At 55.1% G+C, this 24843-nt stretch overlaps 2 protein-coding genes across 5 annotated transcripts in view; both read right to left on the bottom strand.

Annotated features, from left to right (window-relative positions):
* Window positions 1–837, bottom strand: part of SCAP (SREBF chaperone) — a 40206-nt gene extending 39369 nt beyond the window's left edge. For 2 of the 4 annotated variants that reach the window (XM_056485945.1, XM_056485944.1), the window contains exon 1: window positions 624–837. The gene's annotated coding sequence lies outside the window, so the exon portion shown is untranslated. The remainder of the gene's footprint in view (window positions 1–623) is intronic. The other 2 variants (XM_056485947.1, XM_056485946.1) reach the window with 1 other exon arrangement.
* A 477-nt stretch (window positions 838–1314) lies between these two features.
* On the bottom strand, window positions 1315–17182 carry ELP6 (elongator acetyltransferase complex subunit 6). Its single transcript, XM_056485986.1, has 7 exons — window positions 17084–17182; window positions 14019–14097; window positions 12536–12606; window positions 7429–7553; window positions 6519–6711; window positions 5054–5200; window positions 1315–4578 (listed from the first exon to the last, which is right to left on the bottom strand). The coding sequence occupies exons 1-7, from the start codon at window positions 17135–17137 to the stop codon at window positions 4450–4452; spliced, it is 798 nt and encodes a 265-aa protein (XP_056341961.1). The 5' UTR covers window positions 17138–17182; the 3' UTR covers window positions 1315–4449.
* Between the last annotated feature and the right edge of the window lie 7661 nt (window positions 17183–24843).

The following is a 24843-nucleotide window of genomic DNA, read 5'->3' as shown; positions in this document are numbered from 1 at the left end:
ACTCACACCAAGAAGTCGACCCCGAAATTTTGACAAAATCCCAAAGTCCAGGATGATTCAGGGGGCTGAGAGCAGAGCCAGGTCCCCGGGAGCCAGAGCAGCAAATCCTGGTTCTGCAGCGCTCAGGGACCTGTACCAAACCTCCCGGAGCACTTCATTCCCTTCACATATTCCATCATTTTAAACCTTTCCCATAAAACACCCTCTCCTGCTCCTGCAGCAGAGGAGATCAGCCCTTCTCTCCCCTCTCCCTCTCCACCTTTGGCGCCCCAAAACTTTCTCCATCTCTCTGTGGATTCCCGAATAGGGATCCAAAGACAGGTGATCATCCCGAGGGCAGACACCGGCAGCACCGAGCCAAATCCCCAGAGAACCACGGCAGAGAATCCAGCAAACCCCCACGGAACGAAGCACTGCACATTCCCATCATTCCCCTCACGTATTCCTCAGGAATTCTCCCCAAAAGCAGAGCGGGGGATGCGGGGGCGGGGGGCGGGCGCGTGAGGGGAAGGCGCGCGCGGACCCTCCGTGAGGGGCCTGAGGGGAAACTGAGGCACGGAAAGGCCGCTCAGGGCTGTTCCCGCCGCGATCGCGCTGCCGCCGCCGCCCCGGCCCCTTCTCACCTCACCGGGAAGCGGCTCCTTCCTCACCTCCGCCCTTTGACCTCCCAGCGGCCGCGGCTCTCGTGCTCCGTCGTTGGGGGATTTTTTCGGCCTGCTTTTTTTCTTTTTTTTTGGATGCAGGATGTTGTGGGGTTGACTATCTCTAAGCGCGCGTTAATCCTGAGCTTTTCCGCCCGTTCCCGGCCCGGTTTCTCCCACCCCCTCCCGCCCTCCCCCCGCTGCCGCCGCCGCCGCCGCCGGGCCCCGACCGCGCGCGCGCAGCGCCGCACGCCGGCCACACCCCCGCCGTCAGCGTGGCCACGCCCACTCACATTGACCGCGCCCCAAGAGCGGTTAGTCCATTATAGAGCTTCATTTGCATGGCCACACCCCCGCCGTCAGCGTGGCCACGCCCACTCATATTGACCGCGCCCCAAGAGCGGTTAGTCCATTATAGAGCTTCATTTGCATGGCCACACCCCCGCCGTCAGCGTGGCCACGCCCACTCACATTAACCACACCCCAAGAGCGGTTAGTCCCCACCAGGAGCTTCATTTGCATGGCCACGCCCACGCGCGTGGCCATAGCGACACTGTATTCGCATAACCACGCCCCCGACCCGCCCCCGGTTTCCCTGGCCACGCCCCGGAAGCGGCGCGGAGCGGCGGGAGCACGTGGAGCGGACGGGGCCGCGCTGGGGTTCGGGGTCTTGTAAACGAGAATCAAAGTCTCGATATTCAGCAAAATTTAGATTGCTTTATTTTATATAGACAGAGCTGGGGAAAACGTGAGGGGTCACCGCCCGCCCCACGCTTCCACCCAATGGTTTGCAGCTCCCTTTTTATAGGATGGTTTTCCTTGTAGTAATCAATAATTGTTATTGTTTTGTTGTAGTAATTCTGCAAGGTAAGCAGTGATGCTCAAAGAAACTTCCAAACTTCTGTGGGACAGCTCTTGGGACAATTGGTCATGTAACCATCTGGTCTTGGTAGATAAAAAACAGAAGAAGTGGAAGTCTGATCTTTAGCAGATATTTTGTGATTGATTACACAAAGGCAGGAAATCTGATTCTGCAAAAAAACCTTTCAAGGGTTTATAGAAAACCCTTTTTTTCTTTTACAAACTGGTATGCACAATATTCATAACAGGGAGATTTAAATAGTGACTTTAATCATCTATTTCCCTTTATCTAGGTCCATGTTCTTTTCTTACTTTAAGTATTCCGGTTTATACAAACTCCAGAACTTCTATGATGAACACGAATCATTTATCAATTATTACAGGGGGGAGAGCGGGGCTGGCCCATGCAGGAATGTCCCGAGTGCCCAGGAGGGTCAGGAGCAGCCCTGGAGCATCCCGGGGCAGAGCACACCGGGAGGGAGAGCCCCGGCTCGGCAGGGGACAGAGGTGACTCTGATTCCCGGGAACAGAGGTGGGCACTGGGAGCACTGGGCACAGGGAAGGGACACGCGGTGCCCACAGGCCAAGGACCTTTCCTTCTCCCCCAGCAATGGCCCTGCTCTCCTGCCAGCACGGTGTGGCACGGGGCGGTTCCCTGCTCTTCATCCCCAGGGGCTGAGCACCCCACAACAGCCTCCAGGGCCCTGGCAGCTGTCACACTGATGGTTACAGTCCCTGCAGCTGCTGTTGCTCCTTCTCCCAGGGCCCTGCACCCCTGTCCCGCCAGCCCCAGCCCGGGTGCAAGCCCTGCCTGCAGCTCCCTGCACACGAGGGAACGGAGAGCGGAGCCCTCAGGCCAAGCCCCACCCTGTTCCTCAGCTCGGCACACAAACAGAGGCCGCGGCCCTGAGCACGCAGCTGGCGGCTGACCCGGGCAAGGCCATCGTGTCCTGCCACCATGGCACCATTGCTGCCACCCAGTCTGCGCTGCCCTCCCGCAGCGCCAGCCCCGGAGCGCGGCCCTGGCCCCAGCACGGCCGTGCTGCCGGCCCTGGCTCGGCACGGCCGCCCCGAGTGCCCTGCTGGCCAAGGCCACTGCTGGCCGTCGGGCTGGGCTGGGTCAGGTCCTGCCTGTCACTCAGCAGCCCCCACAGCTCCATGTCCCTGTCCGAGCTCACACTGCACAGAGCAGGCAGGGCTCGTTCTGAGGGGCTCTGATCCCAGGAACACTCCCTGCTTGGGGACACGGGGGGCAGGCCCAGGCTCCTCAGCCCTTTTCTTGGATACAGACACTGGCTAAGGGCAGAAAGAACCAGACAAAGCCAGCAGGGATGTCACACAGTAATGATGTCATAATGATGATGTCACATAGTGACCCTGCTGGTTTCAAAAGGGAGAGGCAGAGCCCGGGAGCCAGGCTTTGGGATCTCTCCAAGGATAATCATACAGATATTACTCCAATTATACACCATTCTGTGCCCATCACAGCTGCACTGCCAGCAGCTGCTGCTCCTCTCATCCTCCCTGGGCAGACTGCGACAGTGCATGGACCCCTGGGCACTGCCACCACCCTGGGACAGCAGCAGGGTACTGGGCACTGCCACCACCCTGGGACAGCAGCAGTGCACTGGACACTGGCACCACCCTGGGACAGCAGCAGGGCCACTGGGCACTGCCACCACCCTGGGACAGCAGCAGTGCCACTGGGCACTGGCACCACCCTGGGACAGCAGCAGGGCACTGGGCAGTGCCACCTCCACAGCAGAGCACAGAGACACCCAGGGGACATCAGGGACTAGCAGTCCCATAGCACACACACAGTCTGACTCCCCTCCCTTCCCGTGGCTTTGCCACAATCCCTGGAGCCTGCCTGCTTCCCTGGGCTGCCACTGATCAGCAGTCAGCATGCCAGGGCTCCCAAAACTAAGGAAAAACATTCCCAAACCAGCACAGGATGCGTCACTGAGTCTACCTGGAAAATCAGGAATGTGTCCCACTGCCAGAGCTGCTATCCCAGCTCTGGAGCTGCAAGGACCTGGCAGATTGCTCTGGACTCTCACAAGTGTGTGGGATGTTCCTATCTCCCAGGATAAATGGGATATGCCAGCAGGAGGATCTTCCAGGAGACCTGCAGGCCTGAGCTCTGCCCCCAGCACTGCCCTTGTGGCCATGGGGAAGGGCCTCTCCTCATCCAGGCTGGGGAGATTCCTGCTCCCTGCCAAGGAGCAGGTGGGGAGCAGTTCCCACCCAGAGACCCATGGTTACTTAACCACTGTACCCTTATCTCACTAAGATTATTATTTTTACAAACTGCTTCAGCACAGGCAGGTCATGGAACTGGGATGAGGAAGCAGGGGCTGGGACAGGCTCACAGAGGGGTTTATCCAGCCACAAACCCAGGAGGAGCCTGGGAGGAAGCACGGCAGCACCCAGGCCGTGAGGGCTGTACACAGAGCTGTGGATTTACCAACTGCAGGCAGCTGGAGCTCGGAGCTGGGCACATCTCTGGCAGCCAGAGCCAGGAGCAAGGATTGCACCAGGCTCCCAGACCTTCCCTGCTCCACCCCGGTGTGTCATCAGCTCCCGTGCCAGCGCAGGGAGGGGGCGCTCCCCGCAGCGCTCCGGAAAAGGTGAGGCACGGCACGCCCAGCCCGCGGGGCACCCCTGCCTGTATCCACATGCTCTAAGGGCCACTCTTGCAAGCTCTTGCTCCTCTTCTTGGCCTGAGCGTGTTGGGAACGGGGTGGGAGGACAAAGGGATGCAGCAGGCTCCAGGCAGGCTGATCCCACGTTGGCAGCACTTCCAGGAGTGCCTGAGCTTCCCTCCTGGGTCAGGCTGCTGTGCTGCTCCCGAGAGGTGCTGGTGCTGCTTTTGCAGAGGCAGGGACTGCCATTCCCAGGAGTGTCACAGTGTCACAGGACTGCCATTCCCAGCAGTGTCACAGTGTCACAGGACTGCAGCCGACAGCCCCGGTGCGAAAAAGGTGACGTTCCTGTCCTGGATCTTGTACTGGTAGATCTGGACCTGATCCTGCTCCGCCGCCTGCCACAAGGACAATCTCTTGATTATCTTAATCTGCAAAGGGAAAGGAACAGGAACATGGTACCTTTGGCTCAAAGCATCCTTGTCCCCCCTGCCTCTGGCTGGCCTGCAGGGAAGGGGGGTCACTGATAAATAATCCAGCAGCAGCAGCTGTCCCTGTGCCTTTGGTGACAGGCCCTGATGAGGGATCACACAAGTGTCAGCACTGTCCCAGCCCTACAGAGATCACCACAGGCCAGGCTCAGATCCTGAGTTTGGGAAGTGTTCCCTCTCCCTGGGGTAGGAGAAGCCTGCACTGCAGCTGCTGGGTGAGGTGTGGAGTCCCAGGTGGCAGGCTGTCCCTGAATACCCCTGCAGAAGCAGAGTGACAGCTGGGTGCTCCAGCAGATCCTGGTGCTGAGGGATCACTCCTTAACCACCCTGCAGCCTGGCCTGTGTCCCACAGCCCCAGGCCTGCAGTGCTGCAGTGACAGGGACACTGCCACCTGTGGTGCTGTGCTGTGCTCACCTGCCCGTGAACATCCTTGCAGAAGCCGGTGGCCAGCCCCTCTGCCCACAGGATGAGGTCACTGTGATGGCACAGGGAGTTCACAAGCAGCTCATTCTCCTCATCTTCTGAATCCTCACTGCTGTGAACCAGCACCACGACATTCCCCTGCAACAGGAGCAGCAGGGAGGAATGAGCAATGAGCCCCCAGCTGGGCCTAACCCTTAGGGGAAGGACAGGGGTGGCAACAGGAGCTTTCACAAAGAGCCCATCTAAGCCCCAGCATGGTCTGAATTCCACTGGGAAAATAACCAGCAGCTACTAATGGAGAGGCTGGACATTCCCCAGGCAGAAACCCCCTGTACCTGGCTGATCCCCAGTGTGGGTATTCTGCCCCTCTGCCCCCCTCAGGTGACACCCCTGCAGAGCTGCCTCCAAAGCAGAGGTGTCCCTGCCCACACATGACCTTCACAGTCCCTTCCAACACAGGCCATTGTGTGATACAAGAACACTGCAGAGCTCACTGTACATTGTATACACACACACACATATGTAACTAATGTGCAGTCTAAAAATACCTCCAGCCTCTGTAAGGAGACAGTGGCTGAACCAGTCTGTCAGGCTGGGCAGATGGCACTGACTGAATGCAGAGCAGGTAAATAAAGAGGGGGCCAAAGGGCTGCAGCAATGCTCACACCCTCACAGCTCTGACAGGGAGCAAACATCTCTCCAACACACTGACTCTATTAACATCCATCTCAAGAGACTCTGCCTCAGCCCATGCAAGTCACCAGTGACTTAAAATAACACAAATTCTCAATCAATTAAAATGTACTTTAAAGCTTCAGAACACCTCAGACAGAAATAGCAAAGTGTTAGCGTGGTTTATCATCTTTTTTAGCTCTTTGGAGGTAAATACTCTCAGCAAGCAGCTCATCCCCTGTCAGCACCTCCAGCCCAACACCCCGTGCTGTGAATGCAGGGTGACACCACTGGCACACTCCTCATCCTGCAGGGAAGTGCCCAGGGAGGGGACACTGCCAGCGATGGCAGAGTTTGGATGTGACTGTGAGCACTTGTGGCTGTGGTGCCCTCAGCAGTCCCCACATTGCTGGGAGAGCTCTGTAGATCATCACCCCACCTTGGGGACCAGCCAGAGAAGTCATGCTGGAGGGTGGTGGGAGCAGCAACTGGGGTGCCCCCCAAGAGGCCCTGTGAGACTCAGCAGCCCCCCCATGACTCATTTCCACCCCTGCCCTCCCACACAGGGGTGTGAGTCAGGATCTCTGGAGAGCCAGGAGCTCCAAAGAACCCCTGTTCATACATCAGAGACACACTGCCCATCTCTGGGCAGCATCTCACAGGAATCCAGCTGAACAGGAGCCTGCACAGGCACTCAGGGACCCAAGAGCTTGAACTCCTTGGACAGCCACAGCCTTTCGAACACCTCATGATGGAGAAGAAAGGCCCTGCCCCGGAGCAGTACCTGCAGCTGGCAGCACACGGACACACGGCAGTAGTGGATGAAGTCCAGCACGGCCACTGGAGCAGCCCCCAGGCTCAGCAGCACACTGAGGTCATCCACCAGCAGCACGGGGCCTTTCCAGGAAGCCTGGGCACAGGGAGTCAGGGACACCTGCACAAAGTCAAACAGGGCTCGCAGCTCACGGCTGCTCCCGCTGCAAGGCACCAAGGAGGAGTCAGGGGATTGTCCTGCAGGTCCCCTCCTCACCCACTGACCCAGAGCCTGCCCCACTGCTGTCCCAGCCACCTCTCTGCTGCCCCTTCACACCTCCTGCCCTGCTCAGGGATTCTGGAATGGTTTGGGATACAGCAAATTCAAAGCCCATCCATGCCACCTCTCTGCCATGGGAAGGGACACCTTCTACTATCCCAGGTTGCTCCAAGCCCTTTCCAAGCTGGCCTTGGACACTTGGCAAAGTGTTTGGCCTTTGCTGAGCTTCCCAGGCAACATGGAGAAAATAATGTGAGAATAAACCCAAAAGCCAGCATGGATAAAGCAGCACTGTTCTCTTGGATAAAACTCAAAATAATGACAGAAGGGAATAAAACCAATTAGCTGGGGTTTTGCATGACACAAACCTATGGAGTGCTGAAACAAATGCTTTTCTAGACCTGTGACATGCTTGGCAAGGATGGGGGTGGAAGTTCCCCTAAAATTCTGGGAAGGGGGAGAGGATCCCTCCATGAGCAGCAGCGAGGGACAGGCCAGGACACTTAGGGGGATGTGCACAATGCTGGTGTTCCACTTCACTTGGTGTCCAGCTGAGTCCTTGGGCCTTGGAGGGGAGCACCAAGGGCAGCAGGAGCCAGTCCTGGACCTTGGGTGGAGCACTTGGTGGCAGTGAGGGGGAACACTCCATGCTCAGGCTCACCTCAGGAATTGCAGAGGACTGGGCTGTCCTGGCTGCTCCTCCCCAAACAGGAGGTCAAGGCAGGACTTGAGGCCCTCCAGGAAGACAAGCTGTCCCTGCTCCTTGGCAGCTGCCAGATTGACCCCCTGAAGAGAGGAAAACATTAGAGAGTTAACACTTATGGAAAATGGTGCACACAGAACCACGTGGGTCAACAACCAAGTTTTCATTCTTATTTGAATCAAATCTTTTCTAAATGTGCTGATAAAGTCACTGCTTCAGGGACAAAATGGGCACTTCTGCTGCAGTCACTGGTGGCACATTTACTCTTCTGTACTTTGGCAGGAGATAACAAAAACTCACTGTGATTTGGGGGCTCAAACATCCTGGAATTCCTGCAGGGAAGCCAGCCTGCTGTGCAGAGGCAGGGAGAGAATGACCCAGGCCTCTCCAAGGGCCTGCTGTGAGCAATTCCTTCAGCTCCCTCCCTGGGTGGTAAAAGCTTTTGTTTCCACTATCTCCAGATCAGGCTGTGGCAATGAGGGCTCCTGGCACAGCCCACGCAGCTGAGCTGATCCCTGATGCACAGAGCACCGTGGGCTGGGCATCCCACACTTGCACAACAGCTGGAGACAGCAGCAGGGCTCCCACGGGAAGCAGCCCTGACTCCACCTGCAGGAGGAAGGACCAGGACAGTGCCTGGGGCTGTGACTGTGACTGGAACTCTGCTCTCCCTGCTGCTGAGGGCCACGTGCTGGGCATGGCCAGCTCCAACAGACACATCCCCCAGCTGCAGCATGGGGGGCACTCCAGCTGGAGATCACAGAGTTCTAGAAAGGTTTGGGTTGGAGGGACATTTAAAGACCATCCAGTTCCATCCCTCTGCAGGGACACCTTCCTTGGACTAGGCAGATCCAAGCCCTGTCAAGGCTGAAGGAGCTGGGGGCCTCAGCCTGGACAAGAGGAGGCTCAGAAGGGACATTCTCACTCTCCAGTTTATTCTGAAAAAGGGTGGCCAGACATTGGAAGGGGCTGCTCAGGGCAGTGGAGGAGTCACCATGCCTGGGGGATTTAAAAGCCTTGTGGGTTGTGGTAATTTGGGTTAGTGGTGGCTCTGGCAGTGCTGGGGGACAGGTGGACACGGTGATCCTTGAGGGCTTTTCCATCCTCAGTGGTTCTATGATCATGTGCAGTACAATTATTTCCTGGAGGACTGGACTAGGTGACCTTTTCAGGTGTCTTCCAACCCAAACTACTCCATTATTATCTTCCCAGGCACAATTTTGCAGCACTATCACCTTGTAACATGGATATTAAGCATAATCTGAAGCCTGACTGAACTGGCATCTGTTCCCTGCTTTAAATGGAAGCTGCCTGGACCCCCCACCCTGTGAATCCTGCTACCTGAGAAAAATGCTTCCTCTATTGTCCTTCTACTCAGCTGGGAAGGAAGGTATGCCTGAATGCTCATTCCCTCTACAAAGCAATAGGTTTTTTTGGGCACTACCCCTCAGTAACAGCTTCAGAAATAGCAGCATTATTGGGCAATTCTGAGCACACACAGTGGAAAACTCCCCAGCCAAGGACAGAACCACCTTCATCTGGCAGGTGAGGAGCAGGGAAGAGCCAGCAAATAAATACCTGCCATGCCATAAAGAAGGGCTGGGCTGCACAGCAGCCTCACAAACCTCATTCCCTCAGGGATTTCTGCAATCCATAGGACTGGGAACCTGCTGAAATGCTGTGATGAAATTCACTATTAATATCAAGAATTCATCAACTGATTTTACCTTTGCTTCAGTCATCTCTTCCTGCACACACAAACCCTCTGTACCTCAGATCTCAAGGAAAGTGTCCCCTCTTCAGAGGGGAACTCAGTGCTGTGACACCAGGGCCTGCCTGGGTGACAGATGAGGGTCACAGCAGCCAGGGACAGGGACAGGGGAGGGTGCCTGTGTGTCAGACCAAGAATTCAGCCCCCTCAGGGCCATGGCATGGACCCAGCAAGTCCAGCCTCATCTTCCAACAGAAGAGGTCCCAGAGACCTGAACTCACCTGCCACAGCAAACCTCTGCCTGTCTCCCTGCTAGCAGCACACCCAGTGTGACCTCTGGAAACAGCATCAGATAGCTTGGAAAAGTGGGAGAAGTGCTCAAAATGGCCAGAGGCAGCTGGCTGAGTGCACAGCAGGACTGATGTCCCTGCAGGGCACTGCCCAGCACCCAAAGAGCCTGAGAGCTTTCACTCTCAGCCACATCCCTCTCCACTGCCCTGGAGCACAGGGCCATTATCTCTGGCACCTGTCAGCCACCGGCCCAGCCCAGGAATGCTCCTGCAGCAGCAGCTCAGCTGCTCCTGTCCCTCTGGGAGCTGCCTGAGCGTGGTGCCCCCCAGCCTGCCAGCAGGGACAGCCCCTCAGAGCAGAGCTGCTGCCATTCCATATGGGAAAGCAAAATATTTGAGGGTCTCAAGAAGGAATGGAGTGTGCAAAGCAGGGGAATGAGCTCCATCAGCAAACACAGCTGTGGGACAAAGCGTGGCCAGCAGTGATCAGGCCAGGCCACGTCCTCCAGCCTGAGCTCAGAGCAGAGAACAGGAGCCAGGCATCAAATGGGGACAAATCTGGTTTCCCTGTAAAACAAAACAAACTTTGTACAAGTGAGGGTGGGAACACCAACCTGGCAGGGTGCCCTGGTGCTGTTTGTCCTGATATAGCCCTGCATGTTCTCTGCAAGGTCAGGGCCAATAACACTGAGGGTGTCTTAAAATGAAATGTGGGTACTCAGGAAGGAGGACACAGGCACAAAAAGCCAGGGAAGTTTTTTTCCTGCAAGTGAAGGTACATCCCTGCATTTAGCTAAAACATAAGGAAGTGGTTTGGGACTTGTAGGACCCGGCACACAGGGAAAGCAGCAAATCCCTGGAAGCCTCACTTCAGCTGTGTATAAATATCCATTTTATCACCACACATCACTGCTACAAGTGTCCCTGTACAATCCACCCTGGCCTCCTGCTGGGCCTGGGACTACCCTGCTCCCAGCAGGAACTGGGGCACTGCTCAGTTCTGGAGCTTTCCACGTGCAGGCTTTCCTAATGGCACAATCACAGTCACAGAATCACTGAGGCTGCAAAAGTGCTCTGAGTGCACCCAGTCCAGCCATTCCCCCAGCACTGCCCAGGCCACCACTGACCACGTCCCCAAGTGCCACATCCACATGGATGTCAAATCCTTTCACCACTGGGGACTCCACCAGCTGTGCCAGTGCTGGACCATCCTTCTGGGGAAGGAATTTTCCCAATATACAACCTGAACCTCCCCTGGCACAGCTTGAGGCCATTTCCCCTTGTCCTGTCCCTGTTCCCTGGGAGAGAGCCCGATTCCCCCGGCTGTCCCCTCTTGTCAGGGAGTTGTGCAGAGCCAGAATTTCCCCCTGAGCCTCCTTTTCTCCAGGTTGAGCCCCTTTCCAGCTCCCTCAGCCCCTCCTGGGGCTCCAGCCCCTTCCCTGGACATGCTCTGTCCTGTATCTGGGGACTGTAAAACTGCCCCCAGGAACGGTGGGACCTCAGCAGTGCCCTGGGCCAGTGGCCACACCATTACTGGTCTCCAGTGAAGATCTACAGCAGCAAGTTCAGCAAATTTAAGAGTGAAACTACCCTGCCAAGAATCACCTTTCCTGAGCCTGACGTGTTCATCTGTGCAAAGAAGGATTAAAGCAAAGAGAAGTTGTGATGGGAACTCGGATATAAATAACTGATGTTGTGACCTCCAGCTCCTCAGAGCTTGGGAGGAATTCTCAGCAACGACCACGGGGGCACCTAAGAAGTTGCAGGCAGGAGTGACTCAGAGCTGAACGCAGCTCAGGCTTCCCGGAGCTGTGCTTGTCACCTCCTTTGTGGCAGCCACCTTTTGTTGAGTATCAGACAGCAAATCCCCAGTGCATGGCACGTGCCTGCAGCTACTGCTCACGTTGTCTCCCTCCCGAGCCTCCCTGGGAGATGGCAGCAGCTCCCACTGGGTGTGCAGGGAAATCTCTGCCCTAGGAAACACACCGGCTGCAGGAGCAGGCGAGGATTCCCTATTTCCAGCGGCATTTCCTCCCCACAGCGCCTGCTGTGCCCCATCTCCTGCCCCACTCTGCCCTCCCTCCCTGCACCACAAAGGCCAGCACAGCTCTGTGCTCCTGGGGGGGGTCTGCTCAGCCAGGGGGAACCTGTCTGCAGGAGAATCACACCTGTGAGGTAACTCCGTGGGAACACCGTGTCTGCTCAGCCCACTGCAGCTACCCCAAACCACTGATCTCCTTCCAAAAGGTCAAAACGAGCAGTAAATACATACAGCTGTTTAGCAGCACCATGGTACAGTGGGGAATTCAACAGCTGGTTCCTCAGTGCCTGGGAGTCTTTCTGAGCAGCAGTGCTGCTGGGATTCACACAGAACCAGAGCAGGGAGGAGCAGTGCTGTGCAAGCCCTGATCCCTCCAGCCCTGGAAGGTCACCTGCACTTCCCACCTGGAGCATTTCACCTTGGAGTGCTGCACAGAGAGCTGAGGGAAGCAGTTTGGAGCTCACACAATATGCTGACATGCAGAACTACCCTGCCTGCTTTGTCTCTGTTTCCTCACTTCACAGTACACATAATCCTTGCCTGTCTCACCATGGAAGGAAATCCCCAGGAATTTACCTGTGGCTCCTCACAGAGCTGCAAGGGATGGCTCAGCCCAGAGGCCAAACGAGGCACACAGGTGTCCTTGTGACTCAGCCCTCCACCCCAACAGGGGACAGGGAACAGTCACCTCAGGAGCTCCTGCAGGTGTGCAGGGGTCCTGGGAACACTGACACCACAGCATTTTCCTCTGCAGGGGATTAAGGAACCAGTCTGGGCCTGTGGGGAACACTGATCCCCAGAAAACATTTCTAAGCACAAAGCAAGCAGCCCTCCAGCTCTTGGCAGGTTTTTGCCCAAAAGTGCTCTTTATCCCCATCACAGGAGCACCAATCCTGACTGTCCCCAGCAAGACTGGAAACATCTGCTCACACACAATTCCTGCTCCCCACTCCCATTCCTTCCCTTCCCACCCAGCAGAAACCACCTGGACCTGTAAAAATGAACCTATGCCAAGAGACTCACCAGCTTCTGTGCCACGATGCTGTAGTGGCTGAAGGACTGGAGCAGGGCCACAAAGCAAACCTTGCAGCCAGCTGGGGAGGGACAAAGCACACATTAGCAGTTGCACTTTGCAGCTGACATTATCAAAGCTCATAAATCACAGCAGACAGGCCACAGATCTGTCTGCAAGGACCTTGAAGTGATGCAGGTCTAGACAGACCCTCCTTTGCTTTCAATTTTCACCCTTCTGGAGGATATCTGCATTAGGGGAAACGTTAGTTTAAAAAGAGAGGGAAAGAAGGAAAAAGATGACTTTAAAAAGTGTAAGGCCCCATTTTCTGCCTCGTGCCAGGCCAGCCTGGAACCTCCTGGCCCTGTTTGCTCGTGTTACAGTAAAGAGGCCAAGGACTGGCCATGACACTGAACTACTGAAACCACAGACATGCCAAAAATTCCCATTTTGGCTCTCTTAGGGCAAGTGACCTTGACTGGAAAAACACACAGAACAGGGAATTGTGTCAGACACCTAAATAAAAAGTGATTTTGGAACACAGTTTGGGTATGAACATAATCAGTGTTTGCTGGACATGGATTGCAAGTAGAACAAGTCAATGGCCTGGGATGAACCTTCAGATCTCCCAAAGGTTTTGGTGACTAAGTGGACAACATGGGGGTGCTGCAAACAGGGAATAACTGCACCCAGGTCCTGGGCTGCAGAGGGGCAGGTGACAGCCTGGGACACATCACTGTCCCACAGGGCTGCCCACCACCTGCATGGAAGGCTTTCCCAGGCACACAGGCAGCTCTGCACAGCCCCCAGGGCACTGCTGTGGGCAGGACACCAGCAGAGCCTGGGCAGTGGCTGGCAGGTCTCCCTCACTGTCACCAACCCACTCCCCATGGCATTTCCTTCCATCTCCCTCTGTTCCCTTAAGTACAAAAACATTTCAAAGCAGGGTAGAGCCCAGCTGAGGCAGCTCTGGGGGCAGAATGTCTCCATCCCATGCCCTGCCCAGCACTCTGAGCTCCCTTCCAGGCCTGGCAGTACCAGAGCTGCTGGGCTGGTGGCTGTGCCAGCAGAAAGCTGGAGAGTCCCTGAGCCTAGCAGGTTACTCACAGGGGAAACTGCTCCCAGAAAAGGAATCAGACACCTTGCCAGGCTCTGCTTGTTTCTTGACTCACTCTGAGCTTATCTGTTGTTAATTGAGCCTGATATGTGTAAGTTACATGATAAAAATGGATGCAGTGAGGAAATTGCAGTGAACAGCTCCCTGTCAGAGCCTGACTTAACCACAATCCATGGTGAAACAAGGCACAGAATTATGGGATGTACCCAAGGATACACAGGAGTCCCAAGAACAAGTCAGGGATCCATAAATGCTCACCCCAAAGCTTTGTGCTCATCCAAGGACACCTCACACTCTGCAGAACTGCCCTCTGCTCATGGAGCAACCCTGAGGGAACCTCTGAGGTGCCCCTGCCCCAGGCAGTGCTGCTGACCCACCTCTGAGGTAGAAGGAGAGGAAGTGGTGCACCAGGAAGCTGCCATCTGTCCGGGTGTCTCGCAGCAGTGTGAATTTACCCTGGAAAAGAAGCAGCAAAACAACAGAGTAAGGTGAAGGCACAAACTGCTCTTGGTAGACAAGATGTTGGCTCAAGCTGCAGGAATTCTGCAGGTACTACTCAGTGGAAGAAGTGGACAAGCAGAGCACATGAAGCACAGCATTGCTCAGAGTGGAAAAGCCCTCTGAGCCCACCCTCCTGTGCCCAAACAGCCTGTCCTCCCTTCCAGATTTACTTCCAACATTCCACCTCTGGGGTAGAAAACCTTATCACCAAAATTGGTAGTGCAGCAGAGCTCTCAGCACAGGGTATAAACTTGTTTTGATCAGGCAGGAAATTAATTCTTTTCATTAGTGCACACTCCTGATCAGCCCCAGCCTCATCAAGGTGTTTGTTTCCATTAAAATCTTAGTCAGGATGTTTCTTTAATCAATACAAATCATAGATGAGCAGCTTGGAAACACAAATAACTTATCAAAGAGGCAGTTTTTCTACTCCCAAGAACAGAAAGAGCCTTTCACAGCAAGGAGCCATCTCCACACAGGCAATTCCCAAGGCATCCATCAGAACAAACTCCCCTAAAGCCTAAAGGGGAGCCAATGGAACAGCAAATATTGAACATGACTGCAGGGGATGCAAAGCAGAGGCCAGGGCAGGGCTCACCCACAGTGAGAGCTCTCCCCCCCAAAAAAGGGTCATGCCTCAGTGCCCACCAGTGACAGGGACACTGCCCCAAGGCGTGCCCTCCATGGCTGAGCCTGGAGGAGTCCAGGGGTTTATGTTCTGCAGCTCCATCCCCTCCAGCTCCCCTGCTCCCCAGCACAGCCCCAGAGGAGCAGGCTGAGGCTCCCCAGTGCCCTCCCTGCTGGCTGGCTCCCCCAGGCTGTGCTGGCACGGGGGGGTTTGTCACTCTGAGCACACAGCATCCTGCCTTCCCAAAGGCAAAGCCTTCCTGCACAACCCTCTCCATGAACCTGCTCTGCCGTGCTCTGCCCTCACACTCCTACACCTGCAGGCTAGGAGGCTGCAGCTACCTGTCAGGAATGCCAAAATCCCTCAGCAAGGCAGCAGTGGGTGTCACACCCCACAGTGACACAGCAGACACAGACACAGCCACACTGGCAGCACCCAGCAGTGCTCTGAGGAAACTGGGATGGCAGCACTGGAAGGATGGCAGCACCTGCACAGGGCTGCTGCTGCCACACCAGGCTGGCTCTGCACAGGGATGGGGGACACTCAGGGGGACCTGCACACTGTGTGCTCATGCTCATCCTTTACTACCAGAGTAAGCCAGATTTAATTCCATGAGGACTGCAGGGCACAAGGCCCTGGTGGGCAGCCAGCCACACCAGTGTGACACCTGGATAAAGGGGACCACAGCACAGGGTGGCATGGGCAGAGCAGCTCAGTCCTAGGGAATTCCTCACTTGGAGGAGGAGGCCAGGTCAGCTCCTGCTCTGGCTGCCAAGGCCAAACCCAGGATCTTGAGGCCAAACCTTCTGGTTTTGCTCTGAGGAATTCCCTTGTGGATGACCACTTTCCTGCTCATCCCACAGCTGCACCACCAAACACACCTTAGAGCACAGGCTGACAAACTCCACCCAGCATTTCTCACTTCGTGTTTCACCTGCATTAAAAACCCAACATAACCCACAGGAGCCACAAGGGTTTGGGACTTTGCACACTCAGACTATCCATTACTACCACTGAGCCCCAGCTAAAACCTCCACCAGATCTGCTCTGAGCCTCGAGGGCACATCCCAAATTCCTCTCAGTATTGTTTCCCCTTCAGACCAGCACTGCCCCACTCCAGCCAGCCTGACAAGGAATGACCTCAGAATTATCTTCCAGATCCACGAGAAACCTCCCCTATTCCCATCACAAGCTGCTAGTAAAGCAAGAAGGGGGAAACTGGAGACAATTTATTATAAAATAAATTATCACCCCAAACTTGCTCTTATTATCTAAGCTCGTAACTGTCAGGGAAAATCATGGAGTAACATGCAGCTCACACATAATTTATTAATAATTACTGATGACACCGAGCTGGTGGTGTGGTCACACGCCAGAGGGAAGGGATGGGGCATCCAGAGGGATCTGGAGAAACTGAGGGAGTGGGTCCATGGGAACCTCATGAAGCTCAACAAGGGCAAGTGCAAGGTCAGGACAATGCCCAGAATCTGCAAAGGCTGGGGCATGGATAGGGGGATGGATGGACAGAAAATAGACAAGCTGCTCCAGGGCTGGAGCCAGGCTGGGAGAGCTGGGAATGTTCCCCTGGAGAGGAGAAGCTCCAGGGAGAGCTCAGAGCCCCTTGCAGGGCCTGAAGGGATCCAGGAGAGCTGGAGAGGGACTGGGGACAAGGGATGGAGGGACAGGACACAGGGAATGGCTCCCACTGCCAGAGGGGGATGGATGGATATTGGGAATTGGGAATTCCCAGAGCAGCTGTGGCTGCCCCTGGATCCCTGGCAGTGCCCAAGGCCAGGCTGGACATTGGGGTTGGAGCACCTGGGACAGTGCAAGGCGTCCCTGCCATGGCAGGAGACAGGATCAGATTAACTTTAGGTCCTTCCAGCCCAAACCACTCTGGGATTCCATGACTAGCATTCTACCTGCACAGCTCTCACAGAGAGCGAAGGTTGAGTTCCAGCGTAACTTCACTAACACAAAACCTCCCTGGAAAAGCTCCATTAATTAATTCAGTGCGCTAGATAACAAGTATCTCTCGAGCAGAGCCCACCAGCGGGTTTAAAGCCCAGTTCTGTGTTTATTCCCCGCACGGCAGCACGGACACACCGCGGGAACAGAACTCGGCCGCTTCTCAGCGGCGGATGCCGCAGCCAGAGCCGTGAGGAGCGGCGGGGAGCCGGGAGATGGAGGCGGCGGAGGCGGCTCAGCCCTGCGACCGAGCGCCTCCTCCTCCGGAGGCCGTGCCCCTCCCAGCGTGCCCGCCGCTCCCGGCGGCCGCGGCCCGTCCCCCCCGCCCTCTCAGCGCCCTCTCACCGCGTCCGGCCGCTCCGGGGAGGCCCCGAGCAGCTCGTTGAGCTCCGCGAACATGGCGGGCGGCGCTGAGGGGCCGCGCAGCGCGGGAAGCGCCGGGGGCCGCGCATGCGCCGGGCGGGTGGCGCCGCCTGCTGGCGGGGCGGGGCGGAGCCGCCATTGCCGCCCGTGACGGGCCGCGCGCGCCGGGAGCGGGGCTGGATCGCTCATTAACGGGGCTGGGGCGGGAATTAACGGGGCTGGATCGCTAATTAACGGGGCTGGATCGCCAATTAACGGGGTTGGATCGCTCATTAACGGGGCTGGAGCGGGAATTAACGGGGCTGGATCGCTAATTAACGGGGCTGGGGCGGGAATTAACGGGGTTGGATCGTTAATTAACGGGGTTAGATCGCTAATTAACGGGGCTGGATCGCTAATTAACGGGGTTGGATCGCCAATTAACGGGGTTGGATCGCCAATTAACGGGGCTGGATCGCTAATTAACGGGGCTGAATCGTTAATTAACGGGGTTGGATCGCCAATTAACGGGGTTGGATCGCTCATTAACGCGGTTGGATCTCTAATTAACGGGGCTGGATCACTCATTAACGGGGCTGGATCTCTAATTAAGGGGGTTAGATCGCTCATTAACGGGGTTGGATCGCCAATTGATGTGACTGGATCACTCATTAATGGGCTTGGATCGACAATTAATGGGGTTGGATCGCTCATTAACGGGGCTTGTTTGCCAATTGATGGGGCTGGGCCCGTGTCCCACCGTCAATGAAAGCGGCTGGATCCTCAGCCGTGTGCTTAATTAAAGTGCTAAATGAGACTGGATCCTCATCCCGTCGTTAATGGGGCTGGATGCACATCCCATCATCATTATCAGGGTTGGGTCATCATGCCATCATTAATTCCTGGGAATGGATCCTCATCCCATCATCATTAACAGAGCTGGATCCACATCCCATCGTTAATTCCTGGGACTGGATCCTCATCCCATCATTAATTCCCGGGACTGGATCCACATCCATCATTAATTCCTGGGAATGGATTCTCATCCCATCATCACTAACAGGGCTGGATCCACATCCCATCATTAATTCCTGGAACTGGATCCACACCCCATCATTAGTTTATGGGACTGGATCCTCATCCCATCATCATTAACGGGGCTGGATCCACATCCATCATTAATTCCTGGAATGAATCCTCATCCCATCATCATTATCAGGGCTGGATCCACATCCCATCGTTAATTCCCGGGACTGGATCCTCATCCCGTTGTTCATGAAGGCACAAACTGGGACTGGATCCCAGTGCTGGCCTGCAGCTGGTTTGGTGGCACTGGGCACCCCTGCCCAGCCTGGTCCCTGGTGCCACCTGCCCCTTTTCAAAGTTCTGTGACAGGTTTAGTACATCTGGGAAGCACCTGAATACATCTGGGACAGTTTGGGATATTTGTGAGGGCTCTGTTAGTCTCTCCTTGTTTCCTGTTTCATTATAAGCACTTTTGGGAAGTGTTGAACATCCATGGGGCACCTAACAATGATCTGCAGTGACACCAAATTTACAAAACCACCAAAATCCACATTCTTTGGTGTCATTTTTTGCCTCCAAGCCCAAATTTGATTTTTTTTTTTTTTTTTTTTGGCACTTAATTCTGTTTTTAATTTGCTCCAGCAGAGCTTTTGTAAATTTTTGAGTTTTATAATGGCTTGTCCTGCTGAGGGGAGATGTGCCAGAGGGATTGGAGAGAGGATTCTGGAGTTCAGGATGTGCCAGGGGGGTTGCAGAGATTGTGCTAGAGCCAGGGTTGTGCCAGGGAGAGCAGATTCTGGAGCCAGGGATGTGCCAGGGAGGTTGAAGAGATGATTCTGGGTCTGGGATGTGCCAGAGGGACTGGAGAGATTATTCTGGATTTCACAATGTGCCGGGGGACTGGAGAGCAGATTCTGGAGCCAGGGATGTGCCAGGGGATTGCAGATATGATTCTGGACTCCAGGATGTGCTAAGGTACCTGGAGAGCAGATTCTGGAGTTGGGGATGTGCCAGGGGATTGCAGATATGATTCTGGAGCCAGGGATGTGCCAAGGTACCTGGAGAGCAGATTCTGGAGTTGGGGATGGCCAGGGGGATGGCAGAGATTATTCTGGAGTTCAAGATGTGCTAGGGGGATTGCAGAGATTATTCTGGAGCCCAGAATGTGCCGGGGGGTTGGAGAGCAGATCCAGGAGCCAGGGATGTGTCAGGGGGATTGGAGAGCAGCTCCTGGATCCCGGGATGTGCCAGAGGGGTTGGAGAGCAGCTCCTGGAGCCCGGGATGTGCCTGGAGATTGGAGAGCAGCTCCTGGAGCCCGGGATGTGCCAGAGGGGTTGGAGAGCAGCTCCTGGAGCCCGGGCTGCGCTGGGAGGCCGCTGGAGCCCGGGATGTGCCTGGGGATTGGAGAGCAGCTCCTGGAGCCCGGGATGTGCCTGGGGATTGGAGAGCAGCTCCTGGAGCCCGGGATGCGCCTGGGGGATTGGAGAGCAGCTCCTGGAGCCCGGGCTGCGGCGCTGTGAGCATTAGGGGGCATCCCACGATGCGATAAAACAGGGAACGAGGGGCGGAGGCGGTGCCGGCTCAGCTGCTCGGAACCGCGGCTCATCCCTGCCGAGAGAGGGACGTGCGGGCTCGGCAGCGGGATTCCACGGGAGAAGGGACCGGCCTGGGGAAAGCAGGGCTGTCGCCATCGGGGGAAGCCCCTGATTGCTGGGAAAAGAGCTGTGCGGGCACGAGAGGTGTTTGCCTCTCACGAGAGGTGTTCCCTCGCCTCGCCACAGAGTGATTCCTGTGGGAGAGATGGGCTGGGCTGTGTGAGGGCTCGGCTGCGGCACTGCGGCCGTTCTTCTGCCTTATTCCCGATATTTGTATATCCCGAGTGTGTGTGTGTTACCTTTTAATTCCCATTCTGCCCTTATTCCCGGTATTTATATGTGTGTGTATGTGTGTGTGTGTTTTACACCTTTCAGTTCCCATCCTGCCCTTATTCCCGATATTTGTGTGTGTTTTACACCTTTCAGTTCCATCCTGCCCTTATTCCCGATATTTGTGTGTGTTTTACACCTTTCAGTTCCATCCTGCCCTTATTCCCAATATTCGTGTGTTTTACACCTTTCAATTCCCATCTTGCCCTTATTCCCTATATTTGTGTGTGTGTGTTTTACTCTTCAATTTCCCATCCTGCCCTTATTCCCGATATTTGTGTGTGTTTTACACCTTTCAGTTCCCATCCTGCCCTTATTCCCGATATCTGTGTGTGTGTGTTTTACCTTTCAATTCCCATCTTGCCCTCATTCCCGATGTTTGTGTGTGTTTTACACCTTTCAATTCCCATCTTTCCCTTATTCCCGGTGTCCCCATGTGCCCCAGCCGCCTCTTGTGCCGGCCCTTCCTTCCTGTGACCCCGCTGAGAGGAGCTGCCTCTCTCCTTTCCCTGGATGCCCCCAGTGCTGGAAAACCCGCAGCTGAACGCTTCTTTGAAAATCCAAACGGCTTTGCTTTTGTTCTGGCACCTTCTGAGGGAGCTGGAGGTTCAGGAGCCGCTCCCTGCCTGTGCCGGAGCTCCGGAGCGGCTCCTGGCGCTGCGTGCTCCTACCTGGAGCGGAGCCGCCTCGGCTCCTTTTGTCTGCGCTGTCGCTGTCGCTGTCGCGGTCCCTCCCTGTGGCACTGCCCTGGGGAGCCGCAGAGCCCGCAACGCCTTGGAAATGAAACGTAAAATCCTCTTTTTTCTTCCCTGCCTAGCGGGAAGGGGACCAGAACCGCATGCAAAGTGAGGCTGCGTCTGTCAGAACACCTCTTGTCCTTCCTGATGTATTCCTGATATATTCCTGATGTATTCCTGATGTATTCCTTCTACATTCCTGCTCCATTCCTGATGTATTCCTGATGCATTCCTGCTATATTCCTGCTATATTCCTGATGTATTCCTGATCCATTCCTGCTATATTCCTGCTATATTCCTTCCCACATCCCAGGACTTGTTACCGTGCGAAGGCAGCGAGGATTCTGCTGTTGGAGCTGGTGCCCCTTCCCTCCCATCTGCTCCCTGCCTATTTCCAGTATTTATCGTGGAGCTGTTTCCCACAGGAGCCATATGGGATCCATAGGTATCCAGTGAAGCCCCTGTGGCAGAGCAGTGGGTGAAAAGCAATTCATACCCAAAAGCAGAAAAAAAAAACAACCCAACAAAAAAAACCAAAAAAAAAAAAAAAAAAACCACAGCAGAGCAAATAAAGCCAATAAATCAGCGTTTGAGGTGATTCCCAGGAGCCTGGCAGGGAGGGGGAGATGAACCCATCGGGTTTCATGATGTGAGTGTGTAGGAAATTATTTTTTGGGAGAAAACACTTGGATTAACCACTTGTGAGTGCTGCTTCCTGCTGATATCCAGGATGGATTTTAGTGCACAAATCCCATTCTAGCCCAGCAAAAGGAGGGTTTTCCTCTCTCAGGACACCCTGGCTGCTGCTGACACAAAGCCAGTGCTCTGGAGTCATAAAGGATCACCAGAGCCTGGGGCCAGCGAGGGTTAACAGAGCAGATGTTGGCGAGTCAATGGCCAGGGAAGAAAAGAATGGGACAAGAATGGGACAAATTCACCTCCTCAATGCCCGCCCTGACACAGCAAAGGGCAGCTGGAAGGAATAATGGATGAGCTGAACCAGGTGCTGCATTTCTCCGAAGAAATGCAAGAGCCAGGGTTTGAAAAGAATTGCTGAGGCCAGAGGTGCCTCCCTGGGAGAAGGAACGGGAGTGGATCTGGGACAGGCAGGGATGCTCCCTCCTGCCTTCCCAGAGCCCTTTTCTCTAGGAAAACTCAGGGAAAACCAGTCCCTTCTGGGCTTTCCCTTCTCCTGTAGCTCGGCAGGGTTGGGAAAGTGAGACCAAATCCTGCAGGGAATTCCAAACACTGTGGTCTGTGAGGCTGCAGATCATCCAGTGATTTGGGTTGGGCTGCAGGGACAAAGGATGGAGAAAGGAAAATAAATATGGATTTAGATCCTGAGGGTGTGGTAAAATGGCCAGGACACCTGAGCTGCCTTTAGCTCCCATCAGTTCCCATCTCCCTCCTTTACCTTCTACTGTTTGCCTGAGGCCAAATCTTCAGGATGGAGTTATTCTCACCTCGGGGTGTTCCTTATGCTGGAAGATTTCATGGGAGACTGACACAACTGGAAAACACAAGAAAAATAGAGGAAAACAATGTTTATTTTTTCCCCATTTTAAATCTTATTTTTTGCTTGCTCATATCCATGTAAACAAATGTTATCTCTGGTGAAAGGAGCAACTGTGGAAAATGCTGGAAAAAAGGATGAGGACTGAGCTGATCAAGCTGCTGTGGCAGAGGGGGGGAAGAGCTGGGCTGACATTTGTGATGGAAGAAAAGCAGGATCACTGAGCATGAGGCCAGAGGGGCACAGGGAGGTCGCTCAGATGAAGCAACTCCTGCCTCCAGCAAAAGCTGCTCAGCCCCAACCTTCCCTGACAGATGTTTGTCCAGCCTGTTCCCAGGAACCCTCAGCTCCACAGCCCCTCCTGGCATTTCTTTATTCCCACTCCTGTCCCCGTGTCACCCAGGCATCCTTCACTGGGCTTGTCTGTGCTGCCTCTGCTGACTGCGCCTGGCTGTGGAGAATCAGCCACCAATTCCTCATAATTCACTAATTTGTCACTAATAATTCAATAATTCGTAAAACAGGGAGAAAAACAAGCCAGGTTGGGTTTCATTTTCAGCTCACCTTCAAGATTCACTTGGCCATTTTGAAACAAAAAATGCCACTGGCTCTCCACAGGGGATCCCCAGGATTTTCCCAAAGGAGACTGGAGAATCCCTGGGAATGTGCTGAGGCCAGCAGGGGTCTGGCAGCAGAGCTGTCTCAGCATGGAGATCCTCAGGTGTCAGGGAGGTGAGGGCCTGAGGGTGGCTGGGAGCACTGGGATGGGATTGAGGGTGGCTGGGAGCAGTGGGATGGGATTGAGGGTGGCTGGGAGCAGTGGGATGGGATTGGGGATGGGATTGAGGGTGGTTGGGAGCAGTGGGATGGGATTGGGGATGGGATTGAGGGTGGATGGGAGCAGTGGGATGGGATTGAGGGTGGCTGGGAGCAGTGGGATGGGACTGAGGGTGGCTGGGAGCACTGGGATGGGATTGGGGATGGGATTGAGGGTGGCTGGGAGCAGTGGGATGGGATTGGGGATGGGATTGAGGGTGGCTGGGAGCACTGGGATGGGATTGAGGGTGGCTGGGAGCAGTGGGATGGGATTGAGGGTGGATGGGAGCAGAGTGATGGATTGAGGGTGGCTGGGAGCACTGGGATGGGATTTGGGATGGGATTGAGGGTGGCTGGGAGCACTGGGATGGGATTGAGGGTGGCTGGGAGCAGAGTGGGATCCAAGCCAGCAGGTAAAGCCCTGTCCCCTCTCCCAGATCCAGATGTTTGGCTCCCTAAAGTCACTGCCCTCTGCCAGACCCTCTGTGCCTCCTCATCTCACTCTCCTTTCCCCTTCAGCCTCCCCTTCTCCTCCTCTTGCCCCATCCTGCTTTTCCCCTCTCCCCTCTGACCACACTTTGCAGCATTTCCATCTTCCCCTCCCAGCTCTTGCTACCCCACAGCTCCTTTTGTCCTTTTTTCCTGCCCTCTCCTCTTCCCACCCATCCCATGTACAACATTCAGCAGCCTGAGGACAGCAGACATCCAGAGACCCCCTTCTCCCCCACACCTGTATCCCACACCTGGGCCACCATGCACAGCTGGAGTTAGGAAGCTACAAAAGAATTTCTGCATTTTCTCCCAAATCCTTCCTGAAATCTCCTCTTTTCCAATAAAACCACACCAAGTTTGACTGGTTTGTCTGCCATGGCAGCCAGTGTTGTCTCACTGCCTCTCCATGCTCCTCAGCCCACCAGATTGTCCCATCTGCTGTCTCTTGCCTCCATGTGAAATTCTCACTCTGACACCAGCGCTGCATTTTCACGCTGCATTTTTGTAGCTCCCAGCAAAAGGTGATGGAGACTCCTGAGTGCTCCTGCAGGGTGGCTCCAGATTCCTTTAATAGATGCAAATTGTATAAATAGGTTGGATCGCTGAGTTCTGGTGTGGTTTGGATGGGAAGGGACCTTAAAGTTCATTCCAGGGACACTTTCCTCTATCCCAGGCTGCTCCAAGCCTCACCCAGCCTGGCCTTGGACACCTCCAGGGACCCAGGGGCAGCCACAGCTTCTCTGAGCAGCTGTGCAGGGCTGGGCAGCCCTTTCCATGGAGGAGCTTTCCCAATATCCAGCCTGAGCCACTGGCACAGCTTGAGGCTGTTCTCCCCTGCCCCTGTTCCCTGGGAGCACAGCCTGACCCCCACCCAGCTGCCCCCTCCTGTCAGGGACTTGTGGGGTCTTACAGACACTGTCCCCACATCTCCCTGGGTCCCCAGTTCACCCCACCACTCTTTCCTGGATCTCTCTTATTTCTTTTCCTGAACTTTTTCCCATGACTTCCATCCTTCCTTACATGATATACCCCAAGCTGGACAGGCTCTTGTAAACCCTCAGCCACCCCTGTGCTACCAGACAGCTCTCAGGTGCCTTTAACTGCTTTCTGCTAACAGCTCTCAGGTGCCTTTAACTGGTTCTCTAAGTGCCCTAGGATGGGGTTCTGGGGGTCAGAAGCAGGCTGGGTGTGCTGTTCAATATTCCCATTTCTGCAGTTGCTGCTCTCTCAGTGGCAGCACAGCACCTCATTAC

The sequence above is a fragment of the Oenanthe melanoleuca genome, chromosome 2 (assembly GCF_029582105.1).
Source record: "Oenanthe melanoleuca isolate GR-GAL-2019-014 chromosome 2, OMel1.0, whole genome shotgun sequence".
Lineage (NCBI taxonomy): Eukaryota > Metazoa > Chordata > Aves > Passeriformes > Muscicapidae > Oenanthe > Oenanthe melanoleuca.
Note: the sequence above shows the minus strand (reverse complement) of the source record. Positions and strands in the feature narration are given on the sequence as shown.